General features: G+C 39.8%; 1 protein-coding gene across 18 annotated transcripts in view; it reads right to left on the bottom strand.

Annotated features, from left to right (window-relative positions):
- CACNA1D (calcium voltage-gated channel subunit alpha1 D) overlaps positions 1–24401 on the bottom strand; it is a 214424-nt gene that overhangs the window by 88419 nt on the left and 101604 nt on the right. For all 18 annotated transcript variants that reach the window (XM_079964941.1, XM_079964943.1, XM_079964939.1 and 15 more), the window contains 6 exons: positions 16656–16825; positions 8737–8824; positions 7762–7788; positions 2238–2398; positions 1311–1536; positions 938–1145 (listed from right to left, as the gene is read on the bottom strand). In XM_079964941.1, coding sequence (XP_079821067.1) covers positions 938–1145; positions 1311–1536; positions 2238–2398; positions 7762–7788; positions 8737–8824; positions 16656–16825 — 880 coding nt within the window. The remainder of the gene's footprint in view (positions 1–937; positions 1146–1310; positions 1537–2237; positions 2399–7761; positions 7789–8736; positions 8825–16655; positions 16826–24401) is intronic.

Below are 24401 nucleotides of genomic sequence, written 5' to 3'. Positions count from 1 at the left end.
AGGGTTGTCTGGTTTTAGGGCTTTTGTTTTGTTTTAATTACAATAATTTGCCACTAACATTAATGGCTACAATCTAGTTAGCCCTTAACTTGCATTTGAGGGCATGTGTGAATTAGTGGTTCTTTGTTTCCTTCTTCATTGTTTTAAGATTGATTTATATCTATTAGTAACTTTGCATTAATGTAAAATTTTATATATAACTATATATTTCTGTAATATTTTGTTTAAGTTGCCTGTTGTTGCTTCAGTTTTTTGTACACCACTTAAATATATTTTAAATATATTAAGCAATATAGAAATTAAAGCAAGCAACTTGAAAAGCAGGTAACTCTTCCTGCATATTTCTGTCTCTCTGTCTGTCTGTCTGCCTGTCTCTTCTCCCAGTGCTAGTTTTAAAAGTTACCCAAATTTCAAAATCAGCCTTTCCTCCAACACTGGATTTTTGTGGGGTTTTGAGGGGGGAGGAGAAAAATCAAATAAATATACTTTCTTGTATGTGCAAATCCATAACACCTGCACCTTTGGACTGTAGAACAAGATTGAGATAATTTACCAATATACAGCTTCAAACATGTGATATGCAAACATTTTGTTTTTTAAAAAAAGACAGTTAAATATAAGGGAAGATTTTTTTTTTTACATTAAATGACTTTACATTTCTTATATTTTGGATGAACAAAGACAACTTAATATTAATGACGTTAACATAAAAGCTATGCTGAATAGATAGATAGAATACATGATATGAACAAATGGTACAAAATGATGCAAAATTACCAGAATATTGACTTTAATGAGCAGAATGCTATTTAACACAAACAGAATTAATAGTAGTTGTGGTAGTGATTTTTATTTTTATTTTTTAGGAGACAGGATTATTTAGACAGCTTTTGTTGTTCAAAGATAAAATGTTTTATAGTGGGTGAAAGAAAGTTACCTGGAATACAGTTAAAAGAGCTTGTGGGAAATTATCGAAGGTGCTCCGTTTTGTTTGAGTTTCATCAAAATTAAATTTGCCTCCAAACAGCTGCATTCCAAGCAATGAGAAGATTATGATGAAGAGGAAAAGCAGAAGCAACAGTGAAGCAATGGACTTCATTGAGTTTAACAAGGATGCTACCAAGTTGCTCAGGGATGTCCAGTGCCTACAAATTAAAATGCGTGTGTTAACCAAAAAAAAACCGTAAAAGAACAGTGCGTGATGAAATATTACAAAAGAGCTGCGGATCATACAAGTGTCAGTAGAACTCAGCAGTAAGTTGTTGTTGTTGTTGTTTTAAAAAAGCTCATTGCCTTTAATTTGATCTTACCTGGTTACTTTAAAAATACGGAGGAGACGGACACAGCGGAACACTGAAATTCCAAGGGGTGACATAATTTCCAACTCCACCAAGATGGTTTCAACAATGCCGCCACATACCACGAAGCAGTCAAAACGATTAAATAGGGATACAAAGTATGACTGCAGGCCCAAACTGTACATTTTTACCAACATTTCACAGGTGAATAAAGCCAGAAGAACTTTGTTAGCAATATCTAGAGGGGAAATATTCAGAAAATTATATTGGTTTTTACACCTCTGATTCAGTTTCATATGTTCTGCAGAAAACAGTGACAGTTTCTATTTTGACCACTTTTAGCAAACAGAATCCTTCACTCCACATTCTTCTCAAGCTATGATGATGCAACCTATCCCCACCAAACCACAGCTCAGAAATAAAGGAGTTTGGTTCACAGCATTAGCAAATTTTCATTTCCTTCTTAAAATACACCAGTTTTACCTTTAGTACAGAAATGATTCAAAGTTTAGTGGGATTCTGATGTATGCACCAAGATTGACATATACAGTGTCTGCTTTGTTGTATCGTGTGAGTACAAATACCCTAGTACAAATTTTGTAGTAGGCCCAGAAAAACCTCTCAATGACACAGACCAGAGGTGCTTGATAACAGCACACAGTTACAGTCCACAATCCATTTGACTACAGTAAACTGCAAGTTCAAATTAGCCTAGATTGCAACCCATCTAATCTGTGGATTGCAATCCATCTAACCTGGATAAACTCTAGCTGCAACAACTACATGGGGCTAAAAATTTGCTTATACCTTCCCATTGTTCTTTTTCGCAAAGCTTAAACAACCCAGAATGTCTACAAAATTCTAAATAAATAAATGGCTTTGTATTAAGTCTATAACAGTATTCTATTTGTTACTGAATGAATAAAATTTTCATTTTACCTTGTATTTGTGTCAACCAATCAGGCTGGTTGTAATGCTCAGATGAGATAGTTAATGTGTTCAGGAAGACCAGTACAATAACTAACCAATAAAACGAAACAGATTTGACAGCAGCTCTGCATCTTCTTCTATTGAATCGGTTCCATCGACGCCAACGTCGACTAAAATATAAAACAGCAGACGTATTACAGCACAGAATAAAACCACAAAAATTAGGCTTGAGGAATTTTTTTCTAGGTAAAGACATCATGGTTGCCTGTCTTGGTGCAACTAAACCACAGAAAGAACCCTGCTCTCGTGCCCATGTGCCATAACTCAGTTAGTTGGGGGATACAGCAGACACCCGGTAGATTTATCTCCAGGACCCGGTAGATGTGATAGGTGTAGACAATTCTTAACACACTTTGGTCCCAGGGTGTTTAAGGCTTTAAACGTGAGAACCATCACTTTGAACTAATCTCAGAAACAAATAAGCAGCCACTACAGGTTACAGTATCAGAGTTGGATCCAGATCCATTCTGTCTGATCCAATAAACGTTCTGACAAGCTTTCTTGGTCAACAGAAGTTTCTGAACAGTCTTCAATAGCAGTCTACATAGCAAGCATTACACCCATCTGCTGTGGCAGTGGATTCTGCAGCAATGAACAGACAAGGTTGTTACCATCGATTGTGGCAGCACCAATCATATACTTTAGGAACAGGAAAATGAATCTCATGCCCCTTTCCCACCTCCTCAAGATGAGGTATCAACAATTGTATGTTTTAAGAGTCTAACAAACAGCAATTAGTATACATTCCACTGCTTCACATAGACATTTCTGGATCAGACAGGGAAAAAATCATGTCTGAATAAAGATTATGCAAATCAGGATTAGTTTAAAATTAGTTTCAGGTTAAAATTAGGGGCAAAGTCAAGGATACTATTTATACTTGATTTTTAAAAAGGAAGAAATGTGAAGATGAAATGGAGTCAGGATTTGCTGCTCTCATATTGTTGCCATTAATGACAAAGCTTTTTCATCTTTATCTGTGGCTGCCACATTCTACCTCTTAGTCCCCTGTCTTATAAAGACGGGCATTTCATGAGGTTTCCAATACATTTAAAATATTTTGGAACTATGCTACATTCGACTCAAGAGCAAATAAAAACAAGACTCAGGAGCAAATTAAAAATGACTATGGTGTGCTGCTATGGTGTGCTGCTAATCTTTGGGACTATGGTGTGCTGCTAATCTTTGGGAGTCAAATGAACATAAACTGTCACAGCTACGCCTTGAATGTGAATGTATGTTGTATTTACATCTGATGGTGAGGAAAGGTCACAAATACATTATTCATATCACAATATTATGGCCACTCCAGATCTTTGGTAATGAACTATACCAGTCTTCAGAGGAAGTGCTAAAGCTGACTAGGATGAAGAAGGTATATGCTGGGACCACAGAGCCTATTAGAATTTGCCAGTGAGGAAGAGCCAAGGTTTCCATGCAATTCACACCAACCCCTATCCCTCTAGGATGGCGGCAGGATGATGGTGGCAGCTTCAACACTACAAGTGGTACCTCTGGTTACGAACTTACCATATTTTTCGCCCTATAGGATGCAGTTTTTCCCCTCCAAAAATGAAGGGGAAATGTGTGTGCGTCCTATGGGGCGAATGCTCTCTAGGCTTCAGGAAGCTATCCCCCCAGCCCGGCAAGCTCCGAGAGCAATGGTGAAGCTGCACGCAACTTCGCCATCGCTCTGGGACCCGTTCTGGGGGCTGAGGTCGGGGGAAGCTCCGGCTTCCCCCGCCCCACAAGCTCCGAGAGCGATGGCGAAGCTGCGTGCAACTTCGCCATCGCTCTCGGACTCTCCAGGCTTCGCGCAGCTCTCCGCAAGCGGTGGGAGCCTGGTGCTGGGCTCCCACGGCTTGCGGAGAGTTGCCTGCATGTCTGGGCGCGCTGAGCTCAGCGCACCCAGGCTTCAAGCTTTGCGCAGCTCTCCACAAGTGGTGGGAGCCCGGCACTGGGCTCCCACGGCTTGTGGAGAGCTGCCTGTTCTGGGGGCTGGGGTCCAGGGAAGCTTGGGCTTCCCCCGCCCCAGTCCTGCGCCTGGGGGAAAAATAATTTCCCCCCTTTATTTCCCCCCCAAAAAACTAGGTGTGCCTTATGGGCCTGTGCGTCCTATGGGGCGAAAAATGCGGTAATTCGTTTCGGAGGTCCGTTCTTAACCTGAAACCGTTCTTAACCTGAGGTACCACTTTAGCTAATGCGGCCTGCCGCTGCCACCGTGCCACCGTCACGTGATTTCTGTTCCCATTCTGAGGTAAAGTTCTTAATCCAAGGTACTACTTCCGCGTTAGCAGAGTCTGTAACCCAAAGTGTTTGCAACCCGAGGTGTTTGTAACCCGAGGTACCACTGTATTGCAAAAAACATTCCTTATGCTTAAGCTTCCACATCCTTGCAAACCTGTCTACTTTCATAAAATCACCTTTTTGCAGGAAGTACCATTTACAATTGTGGAACACTTCGCAGTTTACTTTGGCTTTTATTCACCCCAAAAAATACCACTGTGTACAAGAACAACTACTCATGCAAGGTTAAGATACCCCATTAAGTTATGAAAGTGAATAAAACCAACAGGTGTAACAACAGGTGTTTAGGTAGACTAAAGTCTATTAAATGCATGAAGTTGTGTGGCCATAAGCAAAAACATCTAGGGCTCCATATTAAAGAAGGAAGTGAAGGTGCAGTAAGCACACATGGACTGGGGCATATTTCAGCCCTGACAGTAGATTTTCTGTGAGCGAGAAAATATAGAATTCTTCTTATGAAGAAGAAGAAGAAGAAGAAGAGTTTGGATTTGATATCCCGCCTTTCACTCCCTTTAAGGAGTCTCAAAGCGGCTAACATTCACCTTTCCCTTCCTCCCCCACAACAAACACTCTGTGAGGTGAGTGGGGCTGAGAGACTTCAAAGAAGTGTGACTGGCCCAAGGTCACCCAGCAGCTGCATGTGGAGGAGCGGAGACGCGAACCCGGTTCCCCAGATTACAAGACTACCGCTCTTAACCACTACACCACACTGGCTTTAGAAATCCTGAGCTATAGATCTTTAGATACATCTAGCCACCACTGTATATATAACCATAGTTATTGTCATTTTCTTCACTGCTGAGTCTAGGGAAGGAAAAAAACCATTTCGAAGATTCCTACCAGGAGAAATCCAAAATCCAATGAATGCGGTATTGATAGTTTTTAAGAGTTTTAAGTTCAAGATTAAGATATTTAGTTGTATAGCTGATTGATTAAATTATAGAAAGAGAAGCAGATAAGGAAACAACAACCTTGAGATATTTTGCAGAAAGCTTTTTTAAAAGGTAAGAAACTTTAGAGAAGAATACAAGCTACTTGTATTTGTATTCTTAGTTTTTAATGTGAACAAAGGCAAAGTTAAGAAACAAAGCAAGATACCATATTGAGAATATGACTGATTTTTTTTATTGTGCTTCTAAATATCTGCCTAAAGAAAAAGGACATTAATATTGTTTGGGTGAATTTCAAAAGAAATAAAAATATTTTTGTTGTGATTCTGACACATTACAAAGCAGCATCCATGGAATATGGCATAAAATACTTCAAGTACTGCCTCTCCTCATATGAACTGACTTGGACCCTGTGATCATCAGCTGAGGCCCTTCTTCATGTGCCTCCTCCAAGAGAGCTCTGGAAAATGGCAACACCAGAATGGGCCTTTTCTGCAGTGGCTTGTGGAATGTTCTCCCCAGCGACACTGATTTGGCACTTTCATTACACATCTATAGGCGCCAGGCAAAACATTCCTCTTCTTCCAGGCCTTCGGCTAGTTGAACAATCTATGGCCTTTTAAACTGTGTTGTGGAGAGTGGGTGGGTGGGTATTGTTTTTGCTTGCTACTATGGAATGTAGTTTTCTGTTTTCATATTGTAAACCATCCTGTGATCCTCGGATGAAGGGTAGTATAGAAAATTAATAACAACAACATTTTTTTCCTACTCTGATGAAAGTTATCAGCCCAAATAGATTTTAACCATATATATCCAAAAACCGTACAAAAATTCCCACACAAAAAATTATTTCAGCCAAGTCAACTGTATGCAAGTTGAAAGAACAGAGTGAACTCTGAAGCATGCCTAGAAGATTTAGTCATTCAAAATACAATATTTTGTATTGGGTTGGGGGAGAATCTATTCTGCCCATTCATGAAACACATTTCAGGAACGCTGAAAAAGTCAGTGGAAGGGTAAGTGGAGGAGTGGAAGAGTTCACATTGATCTAAAGGCTAGTAGATTTGAGGCGGAGGAAGAAGCCACATCAGACGCATAATTCTCATTAATAGTAACAATACAGTGGTACCTCCGGTTGCGAATGGGATCCGTTCCAGAGGTCCGGCCGTATCCCAAAGTTTTCGCAAATGGAGAGACCACTTCTGCGCATGCAGCGAAACACTTTGGGGTTTGCTGCTTTCGCAACCCAAGGGTAACATAACCCGAGGTTCCACTGTACAGTGGTACCTCGGGTTAAGTACTTAATTCGTTCCAGAGGTCTGTTCTTAACCTGAAACTGTTCTTAACCTGAAGCACCACTTTAGCTAATGGGGCCTCCTGCTGCCGCCGCGCTGCCGGAGCACGATTTCTGTTCTCATCCTGAAGCAAAGTTCTTAACCCGAGGTAATATTTCTGGGTTAGCAGAGTCTGTAACCTGAAGCGTATGTAACCCAAGGTACCACTGTATTAGACTCTGCCTTCCTCATATAAAGCAACTGAGGTGGCTAACAAAGCAATTAAAAGCTGCACAAAAGCAGAGTACTGCACAATAAGGTTAAGATTGTTTCATTACTTATCATGTGTCCAAACCTCAGCATGTGAAACTAAAACAGCTGCATATTCTTTTCTTGTTACTCCCCCATCCATTTGCATTCCCTTCCTCTGCTGTTTCCTTTTGTCAACATTAAATTGGAAACTCCTCAGAGCAGCGACCTGCTCTCTTGTGCTCCACATGCTGAATTTTAAAAACTATCCCATTTCTATAGGACCAATCATGTAAATGGGAAGTAGTAGAGTACCCACTTCGAATTGAAAGGTCACAGGTTCAATCACCAGTATCTCCTCATAGGGCTGGGGGGAAACATGCCTGAAATTCTGGAAAGCTATAATAATAGTAATAATAATAATAATAATACAGACAATACTGAGCTTGATTAATGGACCAATGGACTCGGTATATGGCAGCTCTTTGTGTTCTTTAAGCCATTATTGCTTAGTTGTTTAATTACCTGCTCAAGTTTTTGTGGCCAAATGTTGTTAGATAGCATATGATGCTGTATACATTTCTTGTGCATTCACTAACCCATTTTTAAAAAAAGATTCAGTCATAGTCAGCCATACACTAACCCATTTTTTAAAAAAGATTCAGTCATATTCAAACATAATATGTGTAGATTAACAGGAAACAGTTAAGGTAGAGGGGGAAAGTGATGGAAAAGAGAGAGAAGAATACTGACCTGAACTTGGATTTTGAGATAATTTGACTAAAAGAAAAGGAAAACATATTTTTAAAGAAAATACGTAACAATTATTTACACAACTCCTTCTCCCTTGAAAGCTATGTTGGAAATTAAAAGCATTTAAAATTATTTCAATCTTGCATGTCTGCTTGATACAGAAATGTTCTATTGGTGTAAATTGCAAAATAATGGCACCTTTTTACTGCTTTTGAGGGATCAGCACAATAAAAGCTTGCATATTTTACATACATAGGAAACATTGTCTTTTTGAATTGATCTTTTACCAAAGCATATCAGTAACAATACTATTAAGACACCAATGTCAAAGTGGTTCAGAAACAGATTATAATCAAAATTTCATGATCAAAAAACCGTGGTTACCTGCTTTTATCTCACCACTCCTCCATGGCACTTACAGCAGATCCCCCCCCCCAACAACCCTGCAATGTAGGCTGGAAGAAAATGATTGCCCAGTACCATACATTGAGCTTGAAAGGGTTGAGCAGGAGTTTGAACTCAGGTTTCCAAGGTCTAAATCTAGCCACTACATCACACTGGTACAAATCATGGTTTGAATGTACTTATCGAGCGAATGGGGATTATCATAAAACATTGTCTGAATTGTTAGGTAACAACACATGATAATAGCATCCATACCCTGTGCAATTTCTAGCAGCTGAACACTCCCTACAGATTTCTGATTTACAAAATAAGCAGTAAAGGACTACCAACTTAAATAAGCTTCAATGAGTTATTCAACAAATGTACATCATTTTAATCTGCCACATCTCAGAGAACTCCATTTTTGTTCAAAGACAATCTTCCTCAGAGTTTTCAGTTAATAAATTAACAGCACTAATAGCGTGTGTACACACACACACACGAAAACTTAGATGAAGAAAACTGTTCCTTTGCTCAGGGATTGCTAGAAATAAAACCATTGACATTCCTACCATGCTGATTTGTACTCACCACAAAGCTCCACAGCATGCTGGGCCCTCTCCATCTCCACCAACATTTTCCGTATTCACAGACTCAGTTTCACTCGCTTGCATGCTTGCTGTTGGTAAGATAGAAGATATGATTAGATTTTTAGCTCAGCAAAGCCAGCTACACTTTGCTTTGTGTGTGTTGCACAGAAAAGCTGTGCATTTCACAGGTATTTATTTAAAAGCTTGCAGGGGGAGCAGAATGAAGTGTCAAAATGTTCACTTTAGTTAGCTGGCTTATGATAGCTTACTCTTTTTCTTCTGCGCAATTCCATTGTTTAGCCTGCGCTGAAAAAGCTGACCCCAAATCCAGTTTGGATAGAAATGGTTTACAGCAAGCCAAGTTACAACCCTCGCAACTTCTAAGATGCTTTTGTGGCCAGATTAGCCCATTGCGTAGGGTTGGAATAGTTAAGTATAAAAAAGTTTAGCTTGAAAAGTTCAGTTGAGCTTTCGTGTACCTTCTAAACCAGGATGGTGCAATGCACGGTCTGAGGGCTTCATGTGGCTCGTGGGGCCTTTTTTGGTGACCCTCAGCAACACTTAGGGCCCCACCAAGCCCTCCCCTCCCCTACCCAAAGCAGGGTAAAAGAGATGAAGCAGTCGGTTTTGGGAAGGAGGCATAAGAGCTCTGCCAGGGTCCTAGAGTTCTCCCTTCCCCTTCCCAAAGCCTAGTTAGCACTTTCCCAGCTTTGGGAAGAAGGTGGGGGAGCTGTAGGATCCTGCCAGAGCCTCATGCTGCCTTCCCAAAGCAAGGCAACGTGAGGGCAAGGGGGGGACCCCTCATATTTTGGGCTCACTTCCCCCTCCCCTCTGGGTTCTGCCCACTGGGCATGAAAACTTGGGCTGCCCTGTTCTATAAGCTCAGCACAAAGAGCTTATAGAAGTGCACAAATGGAAAAGCACCTCTGTGCCTTGGGCACTGATCTTCTTAGTTGCAATCGTAGTAGCGAGTGGGGAGACTGGCTGCTGTGCTCATGTCCTGCTTGTGGGCTTCCCAAAAGCGGGGCTCTTCTTAATGCAAAAGGCAGAGCACAACAGTTTACATTTTTCTAAGACTCAGCATGTTCACCCATGCTTATGTTGGTATGGTAGCAGCTAAAAGAATTAACTACAAGCACCAGGAAGCTCCTGGTCTTAATCTTGCCTCTGCCATGCACAGCTCTCTCACACCGCTTGGGGGTAATAGCACTGACCTATTGCATGATGTTGTTGTAAGGATTATTAAGCCCATGCAATATAGCATTCACAAGTGAACTGGTTCAATCTGTAGATGGAGGTTAGAGGTGGGGCTAACCCATTGACTGTGCGTATTTTAAGAATGTCTGCACAGGGCCAGAGGAGCAAGGATATAGAGAAAATTGATAATGCTTCACATGGCAGCTGAGATGAAATTATTGCCTCAGCACACAGAATAGAGAGACAATTTCTTGCCAGTCCACAAAGACGGGCTGTCACCTAAAGCAGAACAAACAAACGAACAATAGACTGGCTTTTAAATTACCAGGACTCAGTTCCAGTCCTAGAACATTTCTGCCTTCACTATCTTCACAAGTTTTGTCAGGGACAATTCTGACAGCTTTTATTATCTTGGTACTTGTTCTAATTAAACAATTTCCTCAGGTGTCAATGTTTTGCACAATATTTGCCTCCATTAAAGATCTGAAGTACTGCTAGGTTGAACATATACTGTCTATGGCTCACTCCAGCCTGAGTACAACACCGTGCCTAATTCACAACCATGTGTTGTGATCTGCCAGGTGTAAGTGAGAACAGTGGCGTAGCGTGGGGGGTGCAGGGGGGGCCGGCCGCACCGGGCGCAACATCTGGGGGTTAGGGTTAGGGGGCGCAAATCCATGGGTTAGGGGGTGCAAATTACTTGCCTTGCCCCGGGTGCTGACAGCCCACGCTACGCCACTGAGTGAGAACCCTTCCCTCTTTTTAGTCAGTCTGGTAGCAAGCAAAATCACCTAATGAAGGCCAAGATATGTGGCTAGCAGGGTTGCATTAATCTTGGGTAGTGGGGTCCACAATCCTTTTGAGTTTTTGTCAAACAACTCTCATTATGATCTACTCTGTTTAATTTAATGGCTTTCCAAGCAATCAGTATACATCTTGGGCTGCAATCTGATACACACTTAACTGGGAGTAAGCTCCACAGATCATATGGGAACTTACTTTTGAGTAAACATGCCTAAGATTGAACTGTTAGTCATTTGTTGCACAGGATTCAGACTTCTTCCATCAATGTTTCGATTCTGTTATCTATCACACTTTCTCAGTCCTTTCTCACTGTGGCATGGCACTGTCACCAAGCACCATTCAATAACGCCTGCATCAACACTACTAATTCTAAGCAATTACACATTTTATTTTATTTTATTTTATTTTATTTTATTTTATTTTATTTTATTTTATTTTATTTTATTTTATTTTATTTTATTTTATTTTTATTCATTCATTCATTCACCAGAGAGTGAGAATTTCTCCACTCTACCATTTAACCACTTGAAAGGTGGTGAACACTTAAAAGGCTACTCTCTGCCTCTAATTAATTTCTAGGGATTGTGTCCCCCTGTCTAATGTTGAAGCGTGTGTCTCCCTGGGTTTTAAAAAATATAACATGTGAATGTTTCAATGCCCCACGCCACCCTGCCAACATAGCTACCCACATTTCAATCACTACCAACACTGGTTCGGGCCTAGCGAAGGATAATTCTGAGAAAGCAAACATTATCCAGAAAAGTCCTTCAATTTATTTGCATGAAAAGCCACCAAGCCTCTGGACTGTCCCACAAAGCAAAGAAAGAAGTTCCAATATATCCATGAAAACAATATATCCATGAAAACAGAATATATCCAAGGAAAACAGTTCATTCTGCTGGCACTGCACAACACCGCAAACATACATTTTCGCCATTGGCGGAACTACCAGATGTCCTTGTTTTTAAGAGAAAGCTTGTTCTTGGTCAATGCGCCATCATATCCTGAGAGCTTTAAACGCTTTATGGTTTTCATCACATTGAAACTAAAGTGATGTACTCATAACTGACTCATTTGCCTTTCTAGATTATATGCTTTAACTTGATTGAGAGCTATTCAATGGAAATTTAAATGAGTATAATGAAATTTCAGCTTACAGTTGTTGCACTGCAGCAACAATCTCTTTGAAGCATGCATTCAAGCAGCAAATCACTTCCATGCAAGATGTGTGTCCACATGCAATTTAGGGAATATATTTACTCCCAGGTGTTTGAGAATTTAAACAACAGCACTCAAAACTCATTGCCTAGATTGAAACACATCCACTGCAAAACAGAACACATTTTTTACCATGTTTGTTTGACCCACGGCAACATCTAAATCTGCTTTTCTTCTTGTCGTCTAATAAATCGGCCAACGTAACCCCTTCATGTTAAACACATGCAACCCCGTCAATAAAACAGCAGGTGGCAGCAGCAGCAGTGCAAAAGACAATAAAGGATCCACATTCAGTGCAATGCCAGTTGAGATGCTACATGACACAGGAGGACTATACTGGCTTTGCTATCAGCAACTGCAGCCTAAATCTAGGACTGTGTAAAATTGAGAGGACTAAAGTGGCAAGGCTTCTGGATTTCATTAAGAGCACCCGATCATCTCCTCCCTCTTAAGCCTCCCAGGCGAAATCTCAGAAGCCAAAAGGTATGTTTGTGGAGGAGAGTAGCTGCACAGGCAGCTCTCCTATGGCTATCAGAAGCAGAATTATATAAAATAAAGCACGCATATGCCAATGCAATTTCTGTAATTGATACACGTTGCAGGGCTGTAGCCGAGTTGTCAAGCATGCGTGCAAAAGGTCCTGAATTCAATTCACCAGATAAAAATGGGGATGCCTAGCATCTGAAAGCCTGGAGAGGCACTGCCAGGGCTTATTTACTGTGCTTTCTAGGCACAGGTCCCCACTTTAAAGCACTGTGTCTGAGTACTTCTTTTTCTTTTCTTTTTTTCTTTCTTTTTTTTTTTTGTCCCAGTGCTTTCCCCATGAAAACCAGCCCTTTAAAGCTGAATCGGAACAAATGGCAATTCAGCTTTCAAGAGGAAAAAAGTGTGCAGACACAGGACTTTAAAGTGTGGACCTGTGTCTAGAAAGGCTGCACAAAAGGAAGTCTGGATGAGCTAGATCAGGGGTCTGCAACCCGCGGCTCCGGAGCCGCATGTGGCTCTTTTACACCTTTGCCGCGGCTCCGGGGCAGATACTAGCGAGGGGAGGAGGCGCATTGTGCGCCCCGACATTCCCCACTGTGGCGGGCGCTGTACTGGCTGTGATGTTGCATGGGGGCGGTGCGTGCGTTAGTCACGCACCGTCCCGACGTCACCTGCCCGCCCGCCCGCTACATTGTAAGGGGCATGTACGCTGGTCACTGTTTTGAAGGGGAGTGAAGAACACACACACAAAAAAAAGGTAACTTGTTAATTTAACGTTTATTTCTATGAGGAGGAGTAATTCTGAGGGATCAAACAAAGAAATAATAAAAAAGTGACAAAAAAGTTATTTTTATAATGACGAATTTTGCGGCTCCCAGTTTTTTTTTCTTCGGAAACGGGTCCAAGTGGCTCTTTTTGTCTTAAAGGTTGCAGACCCCTGAGCTAGATGTACCAATAGTCTGGTAAAGCAGCTTCCTGTGCTCCTAAAACCAATTTTCTTTGGTGCAGAATTTTGATTAGTTTTTGAAGTAATCGTAGTAACTATATTCTTGCTTAAATTAATTTACTCCTTACAGTAATTCTTGGCCAAGCTGGGGAGGGCTCACAATAGATCCTGAGGGAACAGAGGTGAGTCATTGCTGGCAGTTGCACAGATCATAAACCGCTTTCTATTCAGTGATTAGTAATTAGCATCCTGATAGTTTTACAAGGGTATCTTTACAGTAGAGTATAAAGATTAAGGGCTGATTCACAGAACTGCAAATCAGGCTCGTCTTTCAACTCAAGTTAATTGTTTTGCCTGCTTGGGTTGAATGTGTCAACTCCCACAAACATAAATGGCACATGGATGCTAGCACACAATTCGTCAAAGGCACTGATACCTGAGATTTGTGTTTTTTCTATCCAGGCTGGCAAGCAGCTCTCCCCAGTCTTGGATACCGCAGATGCTGCAAGACTACAACTCTCATCTTCCTTGACCATTAGCCAAAATGGCCAAGGACTGATGACAGTTGTTGTCCAATAATATCTGAGGACCAAAAATAAGGGGGAAGGCCAGCTACTTTAGCACATGTTTTAAAACCAATAGTATTTCTACTCTATCAGTGTTGTCTATTTCAAAGGAGAGCAGGGTGGATTTGTATATGCAATATTAAGGCTACAATTCTATGAACATTAACCTGGGGGGGGGGGAGCATCACTGAACACAGTGGGACTTTCTTCCAAGTAAGTGTGTGTAGGATTGGTCTGCACATACAGATACCAGTTTCCCCATGGCTGACACAGCCCTGATCATATCCAACTCTCTCTATCTCAGAACCAGAATAAGAAAACTGGGAATTAACAATGGACTTGCAGAGTTACTCTGAAGACTAGCAAGACAATAAAGCACCTTGCAAAACGGTGGATTAGAAGTAACATAAAGCTAAGTTGGGATGTGGGTGGCACTGTGGTTTAAACAACCATGCCGCTTGGACTTGCCGATCAGAAGGTCAGCGGTTCGAGACCCCGCAACAGGCTGAGCTCCCGTTGTTTGGTCCCAGCTCCTGCCAACCTAGCAGTTCGAAAGCACACAGTGCAAGTAGATAAATAGGTACCGCTCTGGCAGGAAAAGTAAATGGCGTTTCCATGCACTGCTCTGGCTTCGCCAGAAGTGGCTTAGTCATGCTGGCCACATGACGCAGAAAAACTGTCTGCGGAAGTGGATAAACACCGGCTCCCTCAACCTGTAAAGTGAGATGAGCGCCGCAACCCCAGAGTCGTTTGCGACTGGACTTAACTGTCAGGGGTCCATTTACCTTTTTAAAGCTAAGTTAAAAGGGTCAGTTGTATTAAAACTGGTCGTTTCCACATCATCGCATTCTACAGCAATGAAAACAAATTATGTTGCTGCAGCAGAAGTGCAAAAAAAAAAATTCACATCACTAAAGCCAACCAGCATCACTCTTATTACACTCATTGAAGAAATCAGTTGACAAAGTGCATGTCATTCTCACATAAGATAGGGAGTAATTAATTTTCTGTAATCTAACTACAGTATCACACAATGGCATTTTAAGTGGCAGAATGTTCCGAGAGAATAAAAAGGAGAGATATGGCAGAGCACTATAGATTGTGTTTTGAGAAAGGCAGGTTTCTTAACAGAGCACAAATAATAATAATGCAGCCCAGCAACTTTAATGATTTCCTTGTTAAATTTTATGTTACTCAAAGATTTTCCGTAGCAATATTCAGAATGTTCTGAGTAGCTTACTCTGAAATATATTCCATGGCAATATTACTAACAGATTAACTGTTCCATTACAGGATGTGCTTGATATGGCACAGATTGCTGCTTTAAGACACCATTACCAGTAACACACAAAGACACTGGATGCTTGATCAGGGCCAAAGAACATCTCTGCAGAGGTTGATAATAGTAGGATCACTGCTTGAGACAGATATCATTGCCTCTAAAATTAGCCAAGCAAGTGGCTAAAATTGCTGTTTCCCTTTTAGAAGCACCAAGGGATGGATCTCCAGATGGACCAATTTTCTCTACATCCACAAGATGTTGATAGGCAATTTGGGGGTTGTTCTACAGCTATCTCTGGCTTCAGGAAGAAGATTGAAAAGCCAAGGGGCTCCCCAGCTAGCCAGCTCTTCTATCTAAGCAGCTTAAAGAAAACCTAAATGTTAAGGAGGATTTTTGATTCTATGCAAAACTAGCTGTCAGGTCAGCAATTTCTAGCCTGGTCCTCTAATAGTTAACACTATTATGTTAACAGTTAACACTATGTAGAAAAATTGCTCTTCAGAAAATTACTGCTTGCTGTAATATACCCCCATTTATTTTGACAGTTTGTCAAAATAAAACAATAACAATCTTAGTGTTGACATTCATCAGTAAAATTTAAAGTAACATAAAATGCAGTCTGACATTTTAGGGCCGAAAATGGCTCTTGCAACTCATTGCTAGATCTCAAGGATGCAAGTTCTGTACATGCCAACCCTGCAAATACATATATGTGCATGTACATTTTTAACATAACATCTTGAATTAATACAAAATGTAACTGAGGTTGCAATCTATTATTGTTGTTATTGTTATTATTACATTGATAACACGCTTTTCACCGGCAGGTCCTAGGGCTACCACAATTTAAAATTCAGAATTAAAAACAGTTAAAACAGAGTACATTCATAGGCATAGGGTGGATCCTGAAAACACACGTATCAGGTGTCAAATGACAGGGTAAAGAGGTGCATCTTCAGCATTCGCTGAAACTTGTATAGCAAAGAAACCAGGTGCACCACGACTGATGCTCTCTGATGCTGCCACCACCTGCAAACTTCTGACAGATGTGGAACTGCTAAGCTGCTGATTATAACACCTGGGAGGAGCTCTCTCTGATATATGGGCCTAAGTCATCTGGAGCTGCAAACACTAGCATGAGCACCTTGAACTGACAGCCAATGCAGCAGTTTATATGTGTTCCAAAGGCAAGCCCAGCCAGCAATCTGGCTGCTGCATAATAATGTTAGAGTGAAGGTAAAGAAAGTAGTCATTTACAACAGAAACAGTTATCTACAGGTGGGGGAGAGGGGAGAATTACGTTACAGACATCAGAGTATAACGCTATTATGTGAGCAACAGTCTCTCCCATACAGTAAACTATTTTTAGAGCACACTATATTCTTTTGTTAGCAGTAATAAAGTGAGAAGACATGACATACTATTCCGTTTGCCTTCTCCATCACCTTCCTCTTCATTCTCAGGGTCAATATCTTCTGCTTGTGTAATCCAATCCAAATAGCCTTTGAGATCCTCTTCAAGCTGCTGCTTTTCACGCAGCTTCTGAAAATCTCCCCTGGCCTTGGCTTTTTCTCTTTCCTTGGAAAACTCCCTATTGGGTTCAGATAAAACGTAACAGAAATATTGATTTATGAAGCTGTAGGCTTTCTGAGGGGGGGGGGAAACCCAGACCCCAGTATTTCTTTTTCACACAGTTAAACAAAATAAAGAAACTGTACAGAAAAGTGAACAGTTTCCACAGATCACAATAGTGATACGAGTCACACACCATGCTTCATTCCTTATACACTTATTAAGCTCCTATGTACTGATAATAATAATAAAAATACAGCTTACAATTATTTGGTCACAATACCTAAGTTGACATCCTGTTGGATCTTTCCTCCCACCCTTAAAAACCTCAACGTTACTGATATATGTAAGATATTATGTTGTACTTCTCCTTTAGAAATTAAATGATTATTCTAAACAGCACCTTCTACTTAATAGGGCCAAGGTTTGAAGGCATAATGGCTTCGTGGAATTACACCTGGGGGAAATGGCATATACCAATGAAATGTAAGTGTGAACACATATTTGAGAGAAAGGCAGTTCATGTCAAACCTAAAAGCAGGATTTGTCCCCTTGAGTCACTTATACAAGGGTGAATCTCCTTTACGCAAAATATCCCAACAGAATTAAGGTTCCTATGTGGAAATTTCCAAGCTATCTCACATCAGTATGAAAAGAGGGAGCCCATGATGGACAGTGGAGAGAATGTAAATGACAGAGTTCCAAGTCTGCTCTTCAATGCTGCAATTTGTCCTCAGGAGGGTGGGGGAATAAAACAATGCAGTGCAGCCTGCTAAATTAAATAACCAAAGACCCTCAAACAAAACAAAACAAAAAAACCCTTAATCTGAACAAAATAAAAAAAATTCCTTCCAGTAGCACCTTAGAGACCGACTAAGTTTGTTATTGGTATGAGCTTTCGTGTGCATGAACACTTCTTCAGATATTAGATGCCTTTAAATGAGTCAAATGCATTAGATCCCTTTAAATGAGTCAAAGGTACATGACAGCATGTGTTCCCAAATTGGAAATTCTTCATTATCTCTTGGAACAAGAAATGATTGAGAAGCTATCTTAACACCCCATTGTGCTGGGCTGGGTTTACGTGTTGGATTTGAGCCAGTCTCACTGCAAATCACACTGCCCCCCTCCACCTTCCATCCTGCTCATTTTGGTTTTGGTGGTGCCATTGCTGCAGAGGAGAGATGTTTGGATTGTGCCCTTAGGCTGTAGGAACATACTCTTACCTGGGAGTAAGTCTCACTGAACTCATAGAACTACCACTGAACTGAATGGGACTTATTTCTGAATAGACATGCATAGATTTGTGTTGTTAAACAATAAATGTGAGAACCTAGATAATGCATTTATTGTAAAGATGACATCTAAACTCATGTCACACTCCCCAAAACAGCCCAGTAAGAACTCAGCATGCTCAACTATTACCAGGAGACACAGAATCTTGAGTGTCAGTTGAAAAAGAAATACACAAAGCTGAAATATGCTAGAGAAAGTTGTGGCTGCCTAGAATCCTAAACAGAATAATTCCTGTTAGGGGATTATGATATACTGCCACATTCTGTTGCGGGTACCATTCATTTCAGTGGAACTTGCTCAGAAGATGTTCCACCAGAACCCTCACCATGTCTTCACCACTTCTATGAAATAATATCAGACTTCACAGATTGAAGTCAACCTACTCATCCCTACAGATGAGATTCATGAAAGACTATGCAGTTATGACTGCTACAACAGTACTATCACACCTCTGCACTTTCACTAGAACCTGAATGTGACTTCTAATGGCCAATCTAGATGATGTAAGAAACACATGGCTGCATTTCACGCAACTGTTTTTGCTTATGTTAAATAGCAGCAGTGAAGAAGGGAGTGCAATTAATATTGGGGTCATGGTGTATAAGCGAGGGTTGTTGTTTTTTTTAATCAATTTCAAGTTACACCAAGATCACTTCCTGAAGTGGAAGTGATCTTTTCCTGTGGAAAAGAAGCTATTATTGGCATCTGCAGCCTACCAAAGCCCAACAACAACCTTGAAGGGCTGGTTTTCATTAGAATTGTGGCATTGATAAAAGGTTAAGCCTTCCTCCTCCCTGCAACACTGCCATTTCAATCCTGAATGGACCCCTGGCAGCTGCTATTTAATAGAAACAAGAAACAAGATAAGCAAAACCCAAACCATGTGTTTCACATATCATCTAGTTTGGCACTAATTATATAGGATTGCAGAAAGTGAACATAATACTGAATGTAATATAATAGTTCAATTTTGTCATGGTTCATGATGTCCATGGTCTATTGCTTGAAATGATTTGGCAGATATGTATCCTGATGAACAACTATCCAGCAGAAACTTAAAGTGATCCCTACTGCCTACATGGCTTCGCAGAGATATTTCAGGTCTCTGCATGGGGAGTTTGTGCCTTCTCTGGAGAACTGATGCCATCTTCACATCCAATAGTCATCAGAGAAAAGCTGAAAGCCAATGGGGAGCTTTTAGATATTTGGATGTGATCAACGGGGGGGGGGGGAGTTGCTGCTGCTATTGATATTAATATTGTGTATATTTATTTTAGATCTTTCATGATTTATGTGGAAATTGTTCAATTTGGTTGTGTACTTTTATGTTTAATTTATTGTTTATGACCACTTTCTTTTGTTATGTTTGTAATTACTTTTTTTCATGTTGTAAGCTGCCTTGAGCATAGTTTTAACTATAGAAAGGCGGTATACAAATAAAATGATGTACATATGTTTAATTCCATGTTGAATCTGATTCATTTTGCAACTACACATACTGCAGCATCAGGTTACATTTGACCCAGTGTGAGACAATGAAATGTGCTTTTTTTCTTATTCAAGGAATAGGACTGGGTGATATTTTGTTTTCAACATTGTGATATATTAACAGCTAAATATTGTGATATACTGTACAATGTCTGAAATGTCTCTTGACTGATTCTTCCTCTGCATCTTATTTCCTACTTCCTCTTTAAGGATGAAATAAGGTAGGGAGGAAGAAGCAGGTGAGACACATCACCCAGCCCTACAGCTGAGCAAGCCCCCTTGCCGCTCCGACTCGCGGAACACACCTGGCGCTAAGGGGAGTGTTCAAAAATGCTCAAAAATTCTGAAACCGTTATCATGATCTGAACTTCAAATTTCAGTTTCAGATGATGTACAGAAACACCAGGAATAAATGCCTCATCAAACAATGGGTTGGATCACAGTTCAAAACGTTACTGAAACATGGGCTACAAAAGTTGGGTCACACACATCAAGGTTTTTAGCACACAATTTTAAATAGGAATGCTATTGCTTTTGTTTTTAATTCTTGCTTCACTGATATATGTGAGAAAAGGACACTTTTATCCTCTCATTTTGGTTTTTTTGTCTATTAATCCTTGACTCTGCTGAGAAAAGGAATACTGTCAAGGCTTGTTCATTTTCCTTTACAGGAAAACTGCAGCTGACAGTTCATTGCCATCTTCTATTTTGTGCGTCATTATTTAAATGCCTTTCCCCATTAATCCTCAAAGTGCCATGTAGACAAGTGTTCTTAGGTATGTGTGTGATTACTGGCATATAGAAAAAACAACACTCTTTTTCATTACACGGATCCATGAAAAAAACAGCATGATTGTTGTGCGAGAATGCAATAAATGTCAGGAAAATATATGCTAAATGAATAAAAACATTACTTTCACCCGCAGTGCCTACAGAAGGATGCATATGGGGACACGTCAATATATACTCCTTGCTGTCCTCGAGCAAGGAAGTAAATACAACTTACAGATATTTATTAAAGTGTGTTTGGAAAGATCTTATTTTGTTCCCATGGCTACCCAGAGAAATAGTAATGCCTGCAGCAGAATCTGTCTTCAGTATAAAGCATCTTTTAGTGGTTAGAACTATTCTTGAGAAACAGATTATCACGCATCATTAAGAGCTGTTCCACTTGTAAATAAGGAATTGTTTTCACAACTTCCAGTTTTCTTTGTTTAACAATAAAATAGTTTCAGCAGATACGCTGGTAATACATTCAAAGTATGCCATTTAAATATTATTTCTGCATAAAAATATATTAATTCAAATCAGAAATGCTACTTCCACATTATTAAGGCAAAATCCCTGAACTGCTTGCTAATGCTTTGACCAGATAACCTCAGCAATAAATGGTGTAGGAATTGTCTTGCTGAACAGATCAAAAGGTTGCCAACCAAATATTCCTGGTCAGGTACAACAGTGACAATTCCTGTTCCTTGCACCCCAGTAGAGGTATGTCACTTTTGCATGTGGAGGCTGAATATTTTGTTATCATGACAATAGCCATTAATTTGTTGTCTCCTCACACCTTTTTGAAGCTATCAGCTATCTGTCTGTTTGATAGTGAACATCAATTAACTGGTGGTATAAGCTTCAATTATTATAAGAGGGAGAAAAGAAAACATGCCTCTCCACTCCAGAGAGAGTTCTCTGAAGCAGCTTTCAGTTTAGATTCTTGTAATTAAACTGTTTTTACAGTCTTGCAGTGTGTCAGCTAATTCGAACTGTTTAGCCATTTGGTTTTTAACCAATAATATAAATCAATTTACCAAAGGAATAAACAAAAATATATGCATACTACAAGGCTCTGTGCACTCAGAGCTTAGTAAGAAACCCAGTTTTACATTCATAGCTCACTCCAGGAGGTTTTCCTTTCCTTGTGATAGCTGCATCAGTGCCTTATGCTCAGCTGAGTGTTAAATTTTGAGCAAGAATGTTCACATCCCATCCTAGCTGTTGACTTACTGGGTGGCCTTGACTTTGTAAACTCGGAACACTGCCTCATAGGGTGTGTTTTTTTTAGAATAAATGAAATCTAAAGTACCCTGCACAGTTGTTTGAATTTTATATAAATAATATAGAGAGGGAAATGTCCTAATAATAATAATATTCTAGCACTAAAAATAGGAGTGTTATACATAGGTGTATGGCTATCCTTTGCCCCAATCTTTATTCAAAGGACTAAGTCTGGAATGTGCCCCTATAACTGTGCCTCATACTGAGGCTTGCAGGCAGAAAGTAATGTTTCGTTGACAGATTCAATTTTATAACTTAAATGCACCTAGAATGTGGAAATAAATTGAAATCAGAATGGGTAAAATATCAAGCATTCTACGGAAGGAACTACAGACAAATCTGAGTTGACTCAGCAACATTCTCATCTCAAATATGACCAGGGTGGGGTGGGTGGGACTTCAACAGAAATAAAACATTACTTTCAAATGGCTTAGGTCCATACATACAATATCCTAACAAATTTGTCTACTCCAAAACTAGAGTTCTCCAAGTCATTAAAATTGTGCTTAGAACCACTATGTGATAATGAGAAAAGAAATGCATGGCTGTTGACAAAATGAATTACATGAATGATAGCCATCTAACATTTGTGCCCTTCAAATGCTTGGAATATATCCTTTGCTGTCAACAGACTCCTTAATTTAAAATAATATTTACTAAGGGCATTCCCTATTCTTGCAATCTATGTTATCTTAAAATTACATGAAAATTATATTAAAAAATGACCTCCACTTTAAAATCTTGTGGGGTTTTTTAAATTATTATTCTTTTAAAAACAATTTCAACATTTCATTCTCACATACTCACCTTTAAAGAAAGCTAGATGTAAAACAAAAGGTCTCTCAAATTATATCTTACCTACATGTACATCATTCTATAAACACGTCAGTCATGCAGTTCACAAACACAACACACGAAATACGAAGATCAAAAACATTAGACACTTTTCAAAATGCTGAGCATAAATCAACAACACAGAAAATAGTCATATCATATGGAAACATCTTCAGCACAGATTCCAGATTTTAGTTCCTAAAATCCAGAGAACTAAATACAGCCATGTTTTTAAGGCACAGGGATTATTTTGGGAGAGCTATTACCTTTTAAATGATCATCACCATTTTGCCTTGTGGAAGTCTGGTTATGTTTTAAAAATGTGCATCTATGCAGACATATGTGTTTATTAATCACATTATATATGACAATATGACTGATTTTATGAGCAGGGTTAAAAGCATATGTGACTACCTACATGTATGTCCAAGGGAAATTTTTCCTAGAAGCCATTCCCTTAAAAAGAAACAAAAAAAACCAAACCTTTTATGTCTCCAAAACTTGGGTGACTTCAATATTTTTCTAATTAATACAGAGATTCAGGAGGCATATTTTACAACGCTCTTGCATCATTTACCTTGGAGATAATCTGTTGCATTAATTACTTCAGGGGGGATAATGCTTATTACCACAGGCATATAGAAAGCCTTATCCTTGTATCTATACTAGCAGAATGATAGTATTTTTCTCATCAGTTTGAGAGATGCCCTTTATGTATTCAGAGCTTAGGTTTGCCTGAAGCCTTCTTCACGCAAAATAATAAGGCAATATTCTACTTTCTGGCACCTACAGTCCAAAAATTAATAGGTGATATCCAATGATGTCTGAGAAATGGAATTTTGCTTGTATAATGCAAGTTCCAATTTATCTTCTCCACCCTCCAGTCTCTCTCACACACAAAATGTGGCTGAGGGCAGCAGGAGTCAGAAAAGGAAAATAAGGCCCCATTGCAGGAGTGTACACTCACCCACACTAGGTTAGATTTCACTTTATGGTGCAAATTACAGATGTGGTGGGGGCTGTTATCTTTAAACTGGAACTATTCTAATTCCAACAGACTGGTAAAACAGTGAAATACAACCTTCTGACTAGTTGTCCTACATTTTGAACATTTATCATAATTACTCAATATATATTTTTATTTTCTAAACTAAGAACAAAATGGTATCAGTTTTGGCAACAACCAACTTCTCCTGACCAAGCCCAGCTGAACAGGGAGAACACAAAATAGGTACCAATTAGCACAGTTTGCATTCATTTCAACTGGGTTTGCCCAAGAAGTTTCCAGGGGGGCTTTTCTATTTATCCTCTAATTATATCTATTATTTTTGTCTAGAACATCGCTTTTTTATTGTGGAAAACCCATAGTATCTACCAGCTCAGAGCAGGACAGCTAATAAATGTCCTTTAACAAGAGTCACAGTTTGCATTACTCCATATCCTCTGCAACCATTTAAAAAATTTTTTGTTAAGCCTCATGTTCTCTTCTTAGGTGAGTTAGGACATGCAAAGACTTATGCATGGTTAGCTAGTGCATATAGTTCACCTGAATTACTGGGGAAGTGCAGTCGTATTTGCAGACTTAGGTTGTGTTCTGTGAGCGGCTCTATGAATGGGAGAGTATGGTGGCCTTGGAAATGTTGGTCTTGAAATAGGTTCAAATTCATGAAGCACACTAGTAGCCCTAGGTAAGTCACTATTCCTTAGCCGAACCTGCTACATAGGATAATACAAATCCAGTAAGTTAAATCCCACTGAAGTTAACTAATATGTTGAAACCATTGTGACGGCTCATTTACTGCGCAATCCTACACATCTCTCTCAAAAAGTACCGTATATACTCAAGTATTTAAGCAGACTTGTTCAGCACAGTTTTTATGCTGAAAAAGCCCCCCTCGGCTTATACTCGAGTGAGGGTCCTT

Source organism: Podarcis cretensis (assembly GCF_951804945.1).
Source record: "Podarcis cretensis genome assembly, chromosome: 2".
Lineage (NCBI taxonomy): Eukaryota > Metazoa > Chordata > Lepidosauria > Squamata > Lacertidae > Podarcis > Podarcis cretensis.
The sequence above is the reverse complement of the archived record's forward strand: the minus strand, read 5'-3'. Positions and strand labels throughout refer to the sequence as shown.